The sequence below is a fragment of the Phascolarctos cinereus genome, unplaced genomic scaffold (assembly GCF_003287225.1).
Source record: "Phascolarctos cinereus isolate Bilbo 61053 unplaced genomic scaffold, phaCin_HiC Scaffold_8;HRSCAF=390, whole genome shotgun sequence".
Taxonomy (NCBI): domain Eukaryota; kingdom Metazoa; phylum Chordata; class Mammalia; order Diprotodontia; family Phascolarctidae; genus Phascolarctos; species Phascolarctos cinereus.
The window spans coordinates 3,946,839-3,963,090 of record NW_027556291.1 but is presented as its reverse complement, the minus strand read 5'-3'; the positions used below and the strand labels follow the sequence as shown (position 1 = coordinate 3,963,090).

At 53.0% G+C, this 16,252-nt stretch overlaps 1 protein-coding gene across 1 annotated transcript in view; it reads right to left on the bottom strand.

Moving 5' to 3' along the window:
* LOC110202674 (diacylglycerol kinase eta-like) overlaps positions 1–16,252 on the bottom strand; it is a 153,944-nt gene that overhangs the window by 61,281 nt on the left and 76,411 nt on the right. The window contains 1 exon segment of the mRNA XM_078147905.1: positions 2,219–2,329. Coding sequence (XP_078004031.1) covers positions 2,219–2,329 — 111 coding nt within the window.

The following is a 16,252-nucleotide window of genomic DNA, read 5'->3' as shown; positions in this document are numbered from 1 at the left end:
AGGGCAGAGAATCACGTGCCAGGAAAGAGGTCAACTTAGAGGATCTGGAGGTCCAAATGGACAGCAAGCTTGGTGTGTTCATTCGGCTGGAAGGCTAACAGGACAGTCCTGGCCAAGGCTGGGCCAAGGGGAGACTGACTAGCTGTTTGCAGATGGCACAGGAAAGACGTGTTTAGTCCCAGCAGGGACAGCCAGGAGCTCTTGGGGGATGCTGCAGAGAGGCGTTTGGGGCCAGCTAGAAGGAAAGACGGTGGGAGCCACCCCCAATGGCCATGGATAGCCTTAGGAGGTGACCGGAGTAGGAACAGCTGATAACAGTGTGCATTTCTAGAGCATTTTAAGGTTTGCAAAGCACTTTGCAAATATCTCGTTTGATCTTCACAACAATCCTAGGCTACTGTGATCCTCATTTTACAGCTGAGGAAATTGAGGCAGACGGAGGTTAACTGACTTGCCGGGGTCACCCAGCTAGCATCTGGCCATGAGGGGGGAGGCCAGATTGCCAGGCATACCTTGGGAGGGTTTCCACAGCCCCAGGAGCAGAGCTTTCAAATGTCCAGAATGGCTCCTCCTGTCAGCCGGTCAGATTTCCTCTCCTCTGACCAGGGCGGGGGACTTCAGGGACCACCACTCATTCTCTGCTTTGTCTTTTGTCAGCCTCTGAAGCCCTGTCTTTTGTCTGCCATCAACCCTGTGTGGGACAGAGGGGCTTGGCAGAGAAAAGGAGATGAGAACTAATTGGCTGGCTGGATTTTATACTGCAGGCCATCTTGGGGTGGGTGACAGCCTGGGCCGATTTTGTGAGTTAGATGGCCTGTCTCCTGCATATCCTCCTGGCCAGGCACCAGGGTAGGCTTGCAGCCTTCTTTGTACTGTCTATGGATGCCCTTCTCCAAAGCCCCTGCATCTGACTACCACAATAACCTAAGACACAGGGTCAACTGTAGCCCTCTACCGCTAAACAACCTCCCATGGCTCCCTATTGCCTACAGGACTTGAAGTCTGAAGTCCTCCACCTAACTTTACATAATGGCTGCCTAGGGAGCTGCTCCCCAAACCTGCCTTGCCATCTCTATCTCTAGGCCTTCCTACTCAGGAACCTCCCACCTCTTTTGTCTTGGAATTCCTGGCTTCCTTCGAGGCTCAGCTTTGGTGCTGCCTCCTACAGAAAGCCTGCCCTCATTCCTGCTCCATCTCCCCATTGTGGGTTCTTAGCCTTTCCTCAATTTTCTTGGCCCTGTTCTTATCTGTGAGAGGCAAGTTAGAACAATGAATAGAGAGGCCTGCCTTGGAGACAGGACAGCCTGAGGTCAAGCCTCTGTTATCCAGGCAGCCCAGATCTGGGGCACAAAACAGCAGCCAATGCACACAGTGGTGGAGAGACTTCTCCCACTGGAAATTTCCTCTGCCAGTGAGATCTAAGGCCTAGATCATATGGCTCTGTGCCTGCTACAGTAGGGTATAGGTGCTTGGCTTTGTCTCTGAGCCCCCAGTGTCTGGCATGGAGTAGGTGCATAAGAGATGTGGAAGGAAGGGGGGAAGAAAGAAGGAAAGATGGATGGAAGGGAGGGAGGAAAGAAGGGAGGAAGGAAGCTGGATGGATAGAAGGAAGAATGGGAGGAAGGAAGGAAAGGAGGGAGGAAGGAAGGAAGAGAGGGAGGAAGGGAGAGAGGAAGGAAGGATGGATGGATGGATGGATGGATGGAAGGAAGGATGGAAGGGAGGAAGGAAGGGAAGAAAAGGAGGAAGGAAGGATGGAAGAAAAGATGGGAGGATGGAAGGAAGAGAGGAAGGATGGATGGATGGAAGGAAGGAAGGGTGGAAGGGAGGAAGGAAGGAAAGGAGGGAGGGAGGAAGGAAGGAAGAGAGGGAGGAAGGGAGAGAGGAAGGAAGGATGGATGGATGGATGGATGGAAGGAAGGATGGAAAGGAGGATGGAAGGGAGGAAGGAAGGGAAGGAAAGAAGGATGGAAGGAAGGAAAAAAAGGAAAGAAGGAGGAAGGAAGGATGGATGAATGGAAGGAAGGAAGGATGGAAGGGAGGAAGGAAGGAAAGGAGGAAAGGAGGAAAGAGAGAGGGAAAGAAGGACAGAAGGAAGGATGGAATCTTTTGGGTCCCTAGCCATCAGATGGTAGGATCCAAGATAAATGCAAAAGGAGGAGAGGGAGAAAGGGAAAGAGCCAGAGAAGGAAAAGAGGGGAAGCCTCCCAGCACATACCTTGGAGTCTTTGGCATAGTACAGTGTCTTTCCTCGAATTCTGACGTATCTCCTCTTCCACCTCTGGAAAGAGCTAGTCTGTTTCAGTAAAAGGCCTTCCTTCACACTTTTCTGAAAGACACAGAGATGACAGGCAAACATGAGTCACCAAGCCAGGGAAGTGTGTATGGGGGGGGGGAGCTGTCAGTGTAGAGGCCTCCCCCAGAGAAATGGCCAACCAAGTCTAGCATGAATGAGGCCTCACCCAAAGTCCCAGAAGATAATGGCACCTTGAGGCAGGTAAAGAGGCCCCACAGTGCTCAATCCTGGGGCTAGCCCTGGGCCTGGCTGTTTCACTGCCTTCTCGCTTCCAAACTCTAAGTCCCTAGACCCAACTTCTAGCTCTGAGAGACCTCCCCTCAAATGGCTTCTCAGACTCCCTAGAAGCCTTAGGGCCCGCTAGGAAAGGGGAAGAGGCTATTCTGGAATAGGATGGTGCTCTAGGGAGGACACAAGGCCTCTTGTCTCCTCTTAGGGCATCCTTTGTCCTTCCCTAGTCCCAGACAAGCTCAGAACTTATGGGCCTGGAAAGCCGGGCATGGCCAAGGCCCCCTTCCCAGAGTGTGGAAAGAGCCCTAAGAACTCCAAGTGAATCTCCAACTGTGAGCAGGAGTATGTGCATGCACGGGGGGTACAAGGAACAATGGAGAACCCTTGCCCTCCAAATGAAGGCATTAGCTAAACTGCCTTTCCTGGCAGCCACACCCTTCTCCCCCAACTCTAGCAAGGCCAGCCCCAGGGTGGCCACTAGGAAGCCAGGGACATGCTGGGATCGAAGTGGTCCCTTATGCTTTCAGCTGCTCACCCTCAACCCAGGCTGGAGACCACAAAGACATACCCAACTCAGCCAGTCACCCCCGGGGTCACCCCAAGTGCAGGGAGATGAGAGAGACACCAATGGATGAGACATAAGGCCAGAAACAGCAGAGACAGACAGAGAGTGTGCTAGGTAGGTAGAGCGGCCCTTCTGATGGCGGGAGGCAGGGAAGAACCCGAGAAAAACTCCATCAACAATGACAAAACATTTCTTGCTTCAGTGTGATTTGATAACGGCAGCATTTTCCACTTGGCCCGATCACAGCAATTCACCCACATTGGTTGATAGTAAGGGGATGCAAAGGAGGAACAGATTGCAGAGGCAGAGCGAGGGCTAGCACAGCACAGGCCCAGAAAGGGGCCCACTGGGCACAGGCAGCCCCCTGGGGAGGAGGGCCTCGCTGGCTCCCTGGCCTGGCATGGTGGGGAGAAAAACAGAGGGGAGAGGGGGAGGGAGAAGAGAGGAGAGACAGAGAGGGAGAGAGAGAAGAGAAGAGAGAAGAGAGGAGAGAGATGGGGAGGGGAGAGGAGAGAGACAGAGGAGAAGGAGACAGGGAAAGAGAAGAGAGGGGAGAGAGAGAGAGAAAGAAAGAGAGAGAGAGAGAGAGAGAGAGAGAGAGAGAGAGAGAGAGAGAGAGAGAGAGAGAGGAGGCAGAGACAGAGGAAAGGGAGAGACAGAGACAGAGACAGAGACACCCAGAGTGATGCTATCAGGGTCTTGGGCTCCAATCCTTGGTTTCCTTGGTTTGAGGAAACCCTGAGAGGCCTGAGAGGCCCTCTGAACCAGCCTCCTCCCTCTGGTTCTGGCCCTCACCTGCCACATGTGGTCAAACTACTGTGTCCCGGAGGCCCCCACACTCTCGCTTCTGACAGTGCCCCCACTTTCCTCCTAGGTAAGCTGGAGAGCAATGGGTACAGGCTGACAGAACACTAGGTTTGGAGTCAGAGGCCCCAAGTTCCAATGCTGCCTCTGCTACCTGTGTGACCTTAAGTCACTTAACTTCTCTGGGCCTCAGTTGCTTCATTTGTATGATGAGGGACTGGAGGGTCTCTAACATTCTGTGGCCTGGCCCCTTCAGTGAAGGCAGCAGGTCATGTCCTTTTCTCTGCTACAGCTATGCCAATGTGGCTCTCTCCTGCACCTTACAACCCAACCCATTGGTTCAAGGCCAGTCCCAGAGCCTGTGTGAGTGTCTGCCGCATCAGAGCCCACTGGGATAGGCTAGCTACACACCAAGCAGCCCCAACCCTCCCGCCTGCCCATGGATGTTTCCACCCCAGCCGGGCCTCTTCAGCCTTCGGTGGCTCCCTGCTTCCTAGCAGACTGAACTCACAGGGCAAGTCCCTTTTCCCTTCATGCCTAAACTTGAGAATGTGCAGACTCAATGACCCCGAAGGGGACTTCAGCTTTCATCCTGTGATGTGACTTCCTGGGTTCTAAAACTCCCAATGAGATCCCTTTTGCTCTCCGCACACCCTCGCACAGCCTGTCCCCAACTATCCACAGTCTTTGAGAGTCAGAATTGACAGCCACCCAGAAGTCCCGAGCTCAGGGCAGCTGAGAACCTAGCAGAGGACCTCACCCAGGGAGGAGGCAATGTGGCCTCCAGGCTGGGGCTTCCTCCATTCCTTCCCTTTTCTCTCTTTCTCTTTCTCCCTCTCTTCCCTCCCTCCCTTCTTTCCTTCTTCCTTGAAAAAACAACATTCCACTGAGTGGCTGCTGCATAGGGAGCCTGCCTAGCCCTACTCCCTACAGGAGCCACTGAAAAGGAGCTCGGGCTGTTGAGGGAGAGAGGGAGGATTTGAACCCAGGACTCTGCCACTCCCTCTCCACATGACTAGGAAAGGGAAGAAGACAGCAGCGTAGTACTAGACTGAAGTGGGCAGAAGAGGGCTCGACTGGGGGTTCCCTTCCTGCTGGGCAATGACCCAGAGCAGTCCACGTGGTAACTTAGCCATTCCCAGAGCTCAACAAGGAGGATAGCTAAGCTGATGAGAAAGACTGTGAAGGAAGGTGTGGGAGGAGGAAGAGGAGCAGGAGGAGCAGCGGCAGCGGCGGTAGCAGTGGTGGCAGCACTTTTGGCAGAGGTTTTGGAACTTGAGGCAGCTACAGTCCTCACTGTATAAAGGGGGAAACTGAGGTGCAGAGAGGAGGAGGGTCCCACAGCTAGGAAGTATGGGAGGCAGGCTTTGCACCCAGGTCCTCTGCCTCCAGACCCAGCCTGGAAACCATGCCAAATGGAGACTGGCTCAAAGAACCAGAAACTGAAGAGACAGCTTAGGGGACGTGTGACAGCCGAGGAAGGCAGCAGCGGCTGGCACACAGCAGGCGCTTACTAAATGCTTGTTGAATGACCTGAATACCAACTCAGGCCCTGTCCGGAGGGAAGGCAGTGTAGCCAAGCCATGGCCTTCCTTGGACACACTGCCAAGCAGGGCTTTAGAGTGCTAGCTGCCACGTCCTGCATGTGCTCACCTCGCCACCTTAGGGTGCTGCTCATTCTTCTGCTTCTCTCCCTAGTTTCCCCTCCCCCAGCTTGGCAGAGGTTGCTTGGTGCCTATCTGCTGGTATAGCCAAAGTGGCTATATTTAGCTCATGTCATCTTTCCACAGAAATCAGCACCTCCATTTCCCTAATCCGCTCAATTGCTCTCCTCAGGCCCCTCTCCAAATTGTCTCTTTCTGGCACCAAAAAGGTGTCGGGAGGGCTGGGGGTGGCCAGGGAAGGCCGGTCACCTTGTTATGCCAGGATGCTCATCACTCCCATCCAGAAATAGCCACCTGGCTGCCCTGCCTGCCCAGACCTGCCTGTCTCCCCTTGCCTTGAGTGACCAGGGCCCTGACTGGACCTTAGACCCAGGGCTTCCGGGCAGGAGGAGGGAGGCATTTGCCTTGCATACAGGCAGAGCAAGGGAGATGATCTGAGGGGCAGTCCAAGCCTGAAAAAGCTCTCCCTGCCCAGTGGGTCTGGCTTCCCTTAACTTACCTGCCTTGTATCCCACTGGATTGGTCCCCTCCCCACCCCACCCCCTCTCTGCAAATATACCAAAGGGCTAAAGATCTCTGAGCACAGGCTAGACGAGCACTTGGGTGTGTTTTGGGCTGGGGAATGAGGTTCCTTCCAACCCAGGGATTCAGTGACTTGTTTCTGGAAGGGCCCTGTTAGCCGGGAGGGGTGGTCTTTTCCTATATCTGCAGAGAGCTGGGGGGCGGCTGAGCAGACAGCCCGCCACAAAGGCCAGGTACCTTTAGGAAGTCCATGTTGGGCAGTGAGCTACAAAGCCCTAGGTTACTTCACTCTCTGATCTTCTGATTTCTCTACAAAGACTGAAAGCCCAGCCTTGGGGGCTCTCAATCACTGCTACCTTCCTACCAGCAACACCCTCTGGAGCTTGGCTTTCTTGCCATGGGCTCTGACCTCTGCCCAATGGGCACAATCTTGGGCTTTCCCCTTGTGCACTGCACATTGTAGCCTGGTGTTCTCTTTTGGAATCAGCCCTGGGCCTACTCCTTCCTCCTCCTGAGCCCCTGGAGTTAGGCAGAGGCTGGGGACTTGTCTGGGCTCAGAAAATGCCTCAAAGATGAAAGTCCCCTGAGCCTCCTCCCAGGCCAGACTCCACCCTACCCACCAGTCTTCCGTCCCAAGTACCTGATGCCCTGACCCAACCTTCCCAGGGCCTCCAGATGGCACTCAGCCTCGCTTGAAAAGCCCAGGTATGTCCTTGTGCTCTCCCTTCCGAGGGGACCCTAACTTCAGGGCTGCCTAAGACCCCCAAGGTTCAGTGAGTCAAAGAAGTCACTAGTACTTCGCAAGGTTCAAGCAAAGGTCAAAAAAGGACTGGCTGGGTGTGGCACCTAGAGGGGGCAGGAACAGGACATCGACTGCCTCCCAGTCCAGCTCCATGAGCCAGCCCAAGGCCACTGAACACCCAAAACCAAGGTTCTCTCTGGTCCTACCTTCGGGCCTCGGGTCAGAGCCAGGGGAGGGAGGAAAGTCAATGGAGAGGTTGCCTTCAGTGTGGCCCTGTCTGTCAGCCTCCCTCGGCTCCCATCGCCCATTCCCTTTGGACTTCGGAGATGTGGCTTCGAGCTTCCCCATCCTGGGTTCCAATGCCCCCAGCCTAGGGCACCCCTGCCTCGCCCTCCCCTGCTCCACTCCCCCCGCCCAGAACACTCTTCCCTTACACCTTGCTGAGTCAACTTCTGACCAGACCAATGCCCTCCAAAAGGTGCAAATCTCATCTCTTTCCTTTCTCCAGCAGGGCTGGGTGACGAGAGAGCTTCAGGGTGTTTATTTCCTTGCAGGAGCCTGTCGGAATGGGGTGGGGAGAGGGGGCAGAGCCAAGGAGCTAGGCAGAGGCCTTGGGCCAAAATAACTCTGCCTGGAAGGGAAGGCCAGCCTGTGGCTCCCCGCAGGGTGCAAGTTGACTTGGACCCTTCAGGGCTGTGATGACTGAAATGGGGAACCACCCCAGGAGGGCCTGCCTCGGGAAATCAATCTTCCTCAGAGGGGCTCTGCTCCCCCAGCCGTCACACCCTGGGGCTCTCTGAGCTGCAGCAGCAAAGGAAAACCAAAGGAGATTCAATGAACACCACAAAAATCTGGCAGTCTCATGTTTTCTAGTCTCATGCTGCTCCTTCAGAATTCTCTCTCAGATTCGGGGTGACTGAAAGCAGCCCTGGCTCCCTGACGGCAGGGACACCTCGAGAGGCCAGCTTGGCACTGCGCCCCCTGCCACCGCTGGATATTGAACCGAGATGAAATTGACAAGCCCGAACCTCCTGAATATTTCTGCTGATAACTAGCCTGTCACCCATCCTGTCTGGCCCGACCGGGGATCATTTCCGACTCTGTCTGAGACAGCCACGCAGGCAAAGTAAAGAGGAGAATGGAGGACAAGACGCAGGGGGATGGACGCAGACAGAGGCCATTTAGTGACTGTACGGGGCAAGGCCATGTACTACGGGCAAAACAGAGAGACATAAGGAGACAAGGAAAAGCCCATGCTCTGGCCTCAAGCCCTGCCATCATGGAGGTTGGCATGGGTGCCAAGGACTCCGGACCAGTCATGGCTTCCTCCAGTCACTGCCCCCACTTTCCATGTTGAGTCTTCTCCTCCCCAGGCTGAATAGCCCCAGGTCCTTAAACTCATCCTCACATGGCAGGACCTCGAGGCCCACTGCCATCTTGGTTGGGCAGAACAGAGGACCTGGATTCCAATCCTGGATCTACCACATCGCTTCCTAGCTGAGTGGCTTTAGACAAGTCCTTTCTCTTCTTGAGGCCTCAGTTTCCTCTGATGCTCTCTAATGGCCGTGGCTGAGGGGCTCTGACCCTTCTGGTGTGATCACCCTGAATCTCTCTAGGCCTAAATCTCCTCCACTAAACAAACGATGGGTATGAAAGGTTTGGGTCCCCTCCACGTCTAACGTGGTGCTACGAGCTGGGTGATCCCCTCTCTGGGCCTCAGGTTCCATCAGACTTTGTGCCCCAAGGTGCCTTTCATCTCAAGATCCCATGACCCTGGGCTATCCTAAGAACTGTCCAGCTGCACCAGTGGCTGCATGGGATGGCAGGATGGGTGAAGCCAGGGCCTAGGAGCTGAAGGCCTTGGGCTCAATTCTAAGCCTGAGTCACCTTGTGGGCTTTCAGTTTCTTCTGCTGTAAACTGAGGAGGGGGTCCACTAGACAATCACAAAGGCTTTTTCAGCTTGAAATCTGATCCCAGATTCAACGTTTGTTTATTAAACACCAGTTACACGCAGGACTCTGTGCTAGGCCAGGAGATCTGAAAAGCAACATAGCCAAACAATCCCTCCACCCTCCTGAAGGAAGAGAAAACCACTGCAGCTAAGCCAGGCTTAAAATGCCAGATGGGCAAGTATGCATGACATCCCACAGGCAATGGGGAGCCATGGAGAAGTTCTGAAGAGAGGAGATAGGCCTTCTTTGGGTTCCTGTCCCTGAATCTCAGTCTCTGCAGGCCTGGGTCACAGACCTCCTTAATACTCCAACTTGGATAGATAGCCTGGATCTGGGCCGCATCTTGACCTTTACTCATTAAAGTTTCTTGTGTACGGGCCGTTCTTTCCCATAAGCCAGGGTGCAGGGTTAAGCCATAGGCAGACTCCAAGCCTGTGTGCCCAATCCTGGCTCTGCCATATTCAGACCTTGAGCTTTCATCACACTCTAATGACAAGCCAGGATCCTCAGATGCAACCTCCTCCACCCCCAAGCCCCAAGGTCCAGTCACTGTCCAACCTTCTCCTTTGCCTGCTAATCCCACACAGTCACACACGAGAAACCAGAGGGTAAAATCCCTTCTCATTCTAAGATTTTCTAGCAGAGGAGGGCATCCCAAGAGTAAAGTCCACCCCTGCTCCTTCCCTGGCACCAGGGACACTGGAGGGTCATGGCCGAAGCTATCTGAGGACAGGTGGGGAGCCGCGCCCTCATCTGCATTATGCACGTCCACACTGAAAATGGTCGTGCACACACGAGGGCAGGAGGTCTCAGGAAGAGGAAAGGGAAGGACTGGCTTTCCAAGTTCAAAGAGCAGGGAGCTATAGAAAGGCTGAAGGTTTGGGTTTCCATATGTTTCACTAAAAGGAAGGTCACAGAATAAGGAAGGGCTAGAAACTCACTGTTGGGAGCGTAGCTCTGCGTATTTGGTGCTCAACCAGAGCATGGCCAGATGAGGCAGCCAGGTGGGCCTGAAGCTCCAGAACCGCCTTGTAGGTGGACTCCCTGGCTTCCAGGGCCGGCTTTGTGATGGGCCATGGACCTTCATCCCTACAGGAACAGGCTCTGCCATTTAGAGCACTGAGAGGTGGAACCCAGGGTCACAGAGTCAGCCAAGAAGCATTTATGAAGCTCTTACCAAGTGCCAGGTAGTGTGCTAAGTGCAGGTGGGAGGGAATAATAGAAGCATCTGGGAGAGCAGCAGAGGCCAGCCTTGGAGCCAAGTCTTAAAGAAGCCAGGGCAATCTGAAGAAGAGGTTCGGGGCAGGGCATGTCAGTTATGGGGGCCAGCCAGAGCAAAGGAATGGAGATGGGAGATGAAGGCCAGGGTTGCTGGAATCAAGTAGAAGACTGAGAAGGTGGAAGGACCTTCAGTGACAAATAGAAGCCCCTCTGTTTGTTTCCAGAGGTAACAGGGAGGGGGCCCATGGTCATAGTCAGGCTCTAGGAAAACCAGAGTCGTCGTAAAGGCAGAAATGACAGGCCTTGGCAACAGGCAGGTTATGGGGGGTGGGGCGAGATACACGAGGAGTCAAGGCTGACCCCTCGATTGCAAGTCTGGGGGAGGGGAGGAGGCCGGTGGCCTTGGTGGTAAAAGGTGAGTTGGGAAGAGGGGAGGGTTGGGGGGGAAAGATCGAGAGTTCTGTCTCAGATGTACTGGGTTTGAGACGTCTGTGGGACGGCCAGTCTGAGCTGTCTAAGGGGCAACTAGAGATGGGTGATGAGAGCAGAGCAGAGAGATCTGGGAAATATCTGCCAGAGAGAACCCAAGCAAACTGCCCAGATGACTCAGTGAGGGGCAGCTAGGTGGCGCAGTGGATAGAGCACCAGCCCTGAAGTCAGGAGGACCTGAGTTCAAATCCAGCCTCAGACCATACGCTTGACACTTACTAGCTGTGTGACTCTGGGCAAGTCACTTAACCCCAATTGCCAAAAAACAAAAACAAAAACAAAAAAAACTTCCCAGATGACTCAGTGAGAACATGGGGAGCAGAGCCTCTAGCTGTGTCTGTGTCCTGGGCTGTGCCCCACCCCCCTTGGCAGTCTAGTGAATCCTACAGACCCTTGGCAGGACAACATGCTTGACAGCCAGGAGGAGTCAAAGGTGGGCCTCGAACCCTGGTACACTTGGCTTTGAGGCACAACAAATATGTCAAACACATACCCCGAAGAGCCTATCGAGCATCCCCATGCATGGCTGAACTAGATTCAAATGGAATTGGGAATGATTTCACAAAACAAATCAAAAATACAATAGAACACAGACAATGTTGAGATGTGGCTTTCTAGGCCACTCTGAGGCTCCCGCCATTTTGTTTCTGTTTGAATTGGACATCATTGCACAGGCCTGGCTGCCAAAGCTTAGTAAATGTTTGCTGACTCACTAGTGAGTCCCCGCTACTGGCTGGACTGTGTTTAAGCCAAGGTTAGATGAGGCCCTAGCAGTAACCTCCAGCGCAACATGACCCAGGAGGCAGGAAAAACCTGGGCTTCAGTCCCTCCTCTGATACTTCTTAGCTTAGGTCACAACCCTGGGCAAGTCCTTACTCCTCTCCGAGCCTCAGTTTCCTCACCAGAGAAATGGGTATGAGAATGCCTTTCATAGCTGCCTCACAGAGCTTATGTGAGGTTCATCGGAGACAGTGTTTATAAAACCTCTTCAAACCTCCCAGCCCTGCAGAGATGGTGTAGACAGCTGGGGAGGACACAGGCCTAGAAGGCCTTAGAGGCCCCAAGCTTCAAAAGCGCACCCCAGGAAGCAAGAGCTAGTCTTTATTTCCCTTGGGGGCTGAGTACGACCAGCTGTGAAGCAGCCCACGGCCCAGATGCCCCCAAGGAGCTTTTTTCAAAGGTCAGAGCCTGCCTTGTACCTCCAGCTTATAGCCCCTCAGCCATGGCCATCAGGCAGGACATTTTGCCAAAGGGGAGAGCGAGGCCCAGCTGACCACTTGCAAGGGCTCCACGGACTTGGATAGGAAACTCTGTCTCCATGGCTGCTCTTGGCTCTGCAGGATTTAGGGGCCCTAGACCTGGCTCTGCCCTTCGTTGACTCTATGGCCTCGGGAGAATTCCTTTGCCACTCTTGGCCTCAGTTTGGTCCTCTGTAAAATGGGCAGAATTATCCTGGCCTTCCTGACCGACCTGACTAACATTATTCTGATGTTCCTTAAAAAACTGGAACCCAACTCAGTTCCCCCCCGCCACCACCTCTGGCAAAAACAGCCCTGAGGCTCCTAGAACCTCTCCAGACCTCCCCTCCCCAGGGCCCCAGCGCATCAGCCACTCAGATGCGTATTATTAGGAAACCTATACTAGAAAAATCTTGACAGGCCTGTAGTGAGAAGCCATGTCCCCGTCTCTAAGCAGCCCCTGTGGGCAGCTTGATTGGGAAAGAGTCAGGAGATCGACCTGTGCCCCCAAACTGGCTCTGAGTGACCTTCAGCAAGCCTCTTCTCTGCCCCCTTGCCCCTTCTGGGCCTAAGGACCCTCTCTACACTCAGTCACGTCTAAGGGCCCTGCTTGGACTCCAGCTCAGACATCCTGAGGCTGGGCGGGTCAGCTGCTGCCCTCATTTCAGTGGCTCTGGAGTCCTTCTGCTGGCCTAGAGTCGGGGCTTTTGCCTCGCCTAGCTCAGGCCATCTCTGTGAAGCCCCTAGCCACAATTTTAGCAGTGACAAGGGACTTAGGCTTCTCTTTGAACTGTCTTGGGGACAGGCCCAAGAGGAATGGGGAAGGAGGGAGGGAGCAGCCATGGTGAGCTCAGGAAACAGCTCCTGAGCCAATCTGGCTGAGTCCTAGAACCCATGCAGTACTCAGAGGGTACTGGCAAACCGAGGGCTGGAGAATGAGTCCAGACAGCCACAAGCAGCAGGATGCAGGGACTCTGTTCTGTCCTACAAGCAACAGGGAGCCCCTGACAGGTTTTGAGCAGGAGAGTGACCCAGGAAGCTAATTTTGGCAGGTGTGAGGCTGGAGAGAAGGAGCAGGGTAGGACCTGCTAGGAGGAAACTGCAATAGTGCAGGCAAGAGGTGACAGGGCCCTACCTAGGGGGACGGGGACTGGAAGTGGGAGGGAAGCAGAACTGACAGGACTTGAAAGCCAATGGCCCATGGTGGGAGGCCAGGGGTGAATGAAGAGGTACGGATGACTCCAATGTTTCAAATCTGGATGCCTGGAAGGATGGCGGTGCCCTCACCAGAACTAGCAAAGTCTACAGGAGAAAAGGGCAGGGGTGGAAGGCAAAGAAGATGAGCATTGTTTGGAAGGAGATGAATTGGAAATGCCAATGGGACATCCAGATAGAGATGCCTAGTGGAGGCTGACCATGAGACATATAGTAGATCGAGGCATCTCTGCAGAGAGATTACAAATGAAATAATTAAAGGAAAGAGGTGGAGGAGGGCAGGAGAGAATCTCAGGAAAAAACCCACTCATCCTTGGGGGTGGGAGCTAGATAATGACTCAACTTGGGAGAAGAGCTAGCTACCTGTAGAAGGGTGATGTTTCAGGAGCCAAGGGAGGAAAGCATATACAGGAGGCGGAGGGGCCCAGAGGTCAAAGACGGTGCTGTTCAGTGACTCCGTTGTGTCTGACTCTTTGTGACCCCATTTGGGGTTTTCTTGGCAAAGATAATAGAATGGTTTGCCATTTTCTTCTCCAGCTCATTTTATAGATGAGGAAACCGAGGTAAACAAGGTTAAGTGACTTGCCCAGGGTCACACAGCTAGTAAGTGTCTGAGGCTGGATTTGAATTCAGGTCTTCCTGACTCCAGGACCAGTGCTGTATCCATTGTGTCACCTAGCTGCCCCCAAAGGGGGTGATAACTAAGCAAATGCCATTGGGTTTAGCAGGGACAACCTCAATTCTACACTGAGTGGGGATGTTGGAAGCCTGACTGCAAGGAACTGAAGGTTGGACAAAGAAGGCAGTGAGAATAGGTAGGACTTTCCAGGCACGTGGCGGGGATAGAGAGTGCTAGTTTGAGGGGAAGGCAAAGGTCTGGCATGCATGGAGGTGGTGGTAGTGATGGAGCCAGTGGATAGGGGAGGAGGGTGGAAGATGAGAGATAAGGAAGGAACCATAGGTGGGGCAAGCTCCCTGCAAAACTAGGTACAAGCTGGCCTCCAGGGAGAAAGCAATAACAAATGATTGTTATGTGGTACTTGGCATATACAGGGTGTCCCCAAAGTCTTAGGGCAGCTTTAAGAAAGCTTAAAACTGCCCAAAGACTTTTGGGACATGCTATATTATCAAACTTGAGGGAGATATTACAGGTATCCTTGGCTCTATTTCATGGATGAGAAAATTTGAGACCCACAGTTTAAGAAGCACTTTGAAGTGTGGCAGAGTTCAGCAGTGAGGCAACAGGAATAGAGAAGATAAGTGGTGGGGGTGGGGTGGTCCAGAGTTGAGGAGGATTAGCAAGGCAACAGGAGCAGTGTGGCCAAGGGGTGAGAGAATTAAGAGTGGACAGCAGTGTAGAGCTGAGCTGGGCAAGAGTGAAGAGAAGAGAAGGGAATGGGGGAAGGGCAGAGGAGACAGGAAGGAAGATGAGGGAGGGAGGGAGTGACTGCAGATCATGATGAGGACGAAGATTCGATCTGGAGCAAGTGAAGCAGAGGGAGTAATGGCAATCAGGGTGAGAGAGGGCCATTTCACAGCTTCTTGGCGAGACAAGGACTTTATGAGACTGGACCAGTAATGGAAGAAACCTTGGTGCCCGTTGGTGAATAGGACAGAAGCCAGTGCTAGTGGAGGGAGGCAGGTTCCTGCTCCAGGCTCTCCAGCCCCATCAGACATGGGCGCTGGAGGTAGAAAGGACCCAGCCTATCATGTTTCAGATGAGGGCACCAAAGCCCAGAGAGCGGGGGGGACGTGCCCCAAAGGCCACTTGGACCCTCTGATTCCAAATCCCTCCTTCTTTCCATTGGAACAAGATAAAATAGACATTTTCCATTTCATAAAATTAAAAGGCTTTTTTGCATGAATAAAAATCAACGTAGGGGCAGCTAGGTGGCACAATGGATAGAGCACCAGCTCTGGAGTCAGGAGGACCCGAGTTCAAATCCGGCCTCAGACACATGACAGCAGGTCACTTAACCCTGATTGCCTCACCAAAAAAAAAAAAATCAATGTAGCTAGAATAAGAGAAATTATTGATCAGGGGAAATTTTTGCAGCAAATATCTCTGCTAAGATATATATCTTTGATACTGAAGTGATACAAGTATATAAAAACAAACGCCGCACAAGCCGATTTCAAAAGCAATACAAAGTGTCGCCAACCATGTGAAAGAGCGCTGCTCCAAATCACTGAGGAGAAATGCAAGGTGAACCACGCGGAGGGTTCCCATTTCACCTGTCGTTTTGGCAAGGACAACAAAAGACTGGGCAAGTTGAAAAAAACCCATTTGTGACCGTACCAAGTTCTCCTAAAAAACCTCACCACCTCATTTATCTCCGTTTTCTGCTGCAGAAATACTTGATTGAGGGGCAGCTAGGTAGTGCAGAGGATAGAGCACCGGCCCTGGATTCAGGAGGACTTGAGTTCAAATCTGGCCTCAGACACGTAACACTTTCTAGCTGTGTGACCCTGGGCAAGTCACTGAACCCCAATTGCCTTACCAAAAGAAAACAAAAGAAATATTTGATTGGACGGGGACAGCTAAGCAGCCCTGTAGCCCAGGGCTTCTTAAATTTTTTCCACTCAGGACCCCTTCAACACTTCTTAAACTGTGGGTTTGGACTCCATCCTGAGGGTGGCAAGCTGTTGAAAGAAACCTTGTGATGTGTTGCTCTCTGGAAGGCCCAGAATTCCCCTGCTTCCTCCTGAATTTGGCTTGCAGGCACCCTCAGGACTAAGCATCCCTTTGCCTGGTCCTTCCTTGCTAAAGAGATCCCCATAAAGTAGAAGCTCTGGAGGGTCTTTGAGGAGTGCAAATGGCAGGAGGCCAAGCCAGAAGTTGGAAAAAGGCAAGGAGGGAATGCAGCAAAGTCTGGAAGGAGAGAGGACATAGGCAAAGGTCGGCAGGGCAGATAGCAAGGCAGGCTAGGGATCGCCTAAGTAAGGAAAACACAAAGAACTCCATCTGGAATGAGGAGAGACGTGTTCTGAATCCTGCTTCTGCCATGTACTAGCTGTGTGACCCAGGGCAAGTCACTTAACCCCTGGGAACAGGGAGGGGAGAGCTGGAAAATGTTTAACAACTGGGCTTTCTGGGGGAAAATGTATGCAAGACACTGTTAAGCTAAGCCTGCATCCTCAATTCTTTCTTAAGTCTGGACGTTCAACAAAACAATAAATGAAGGCCTGACTTGCGGCAATGCTGATTTCCGAGGCGTAAATGCTCACCCAGAAAATTTAGCAATCACTCGTAAGCTAATTAGAGATGGCCCCAGCACACTGCTGTCTCAGTTTCCTGATCTGTAAAATGGA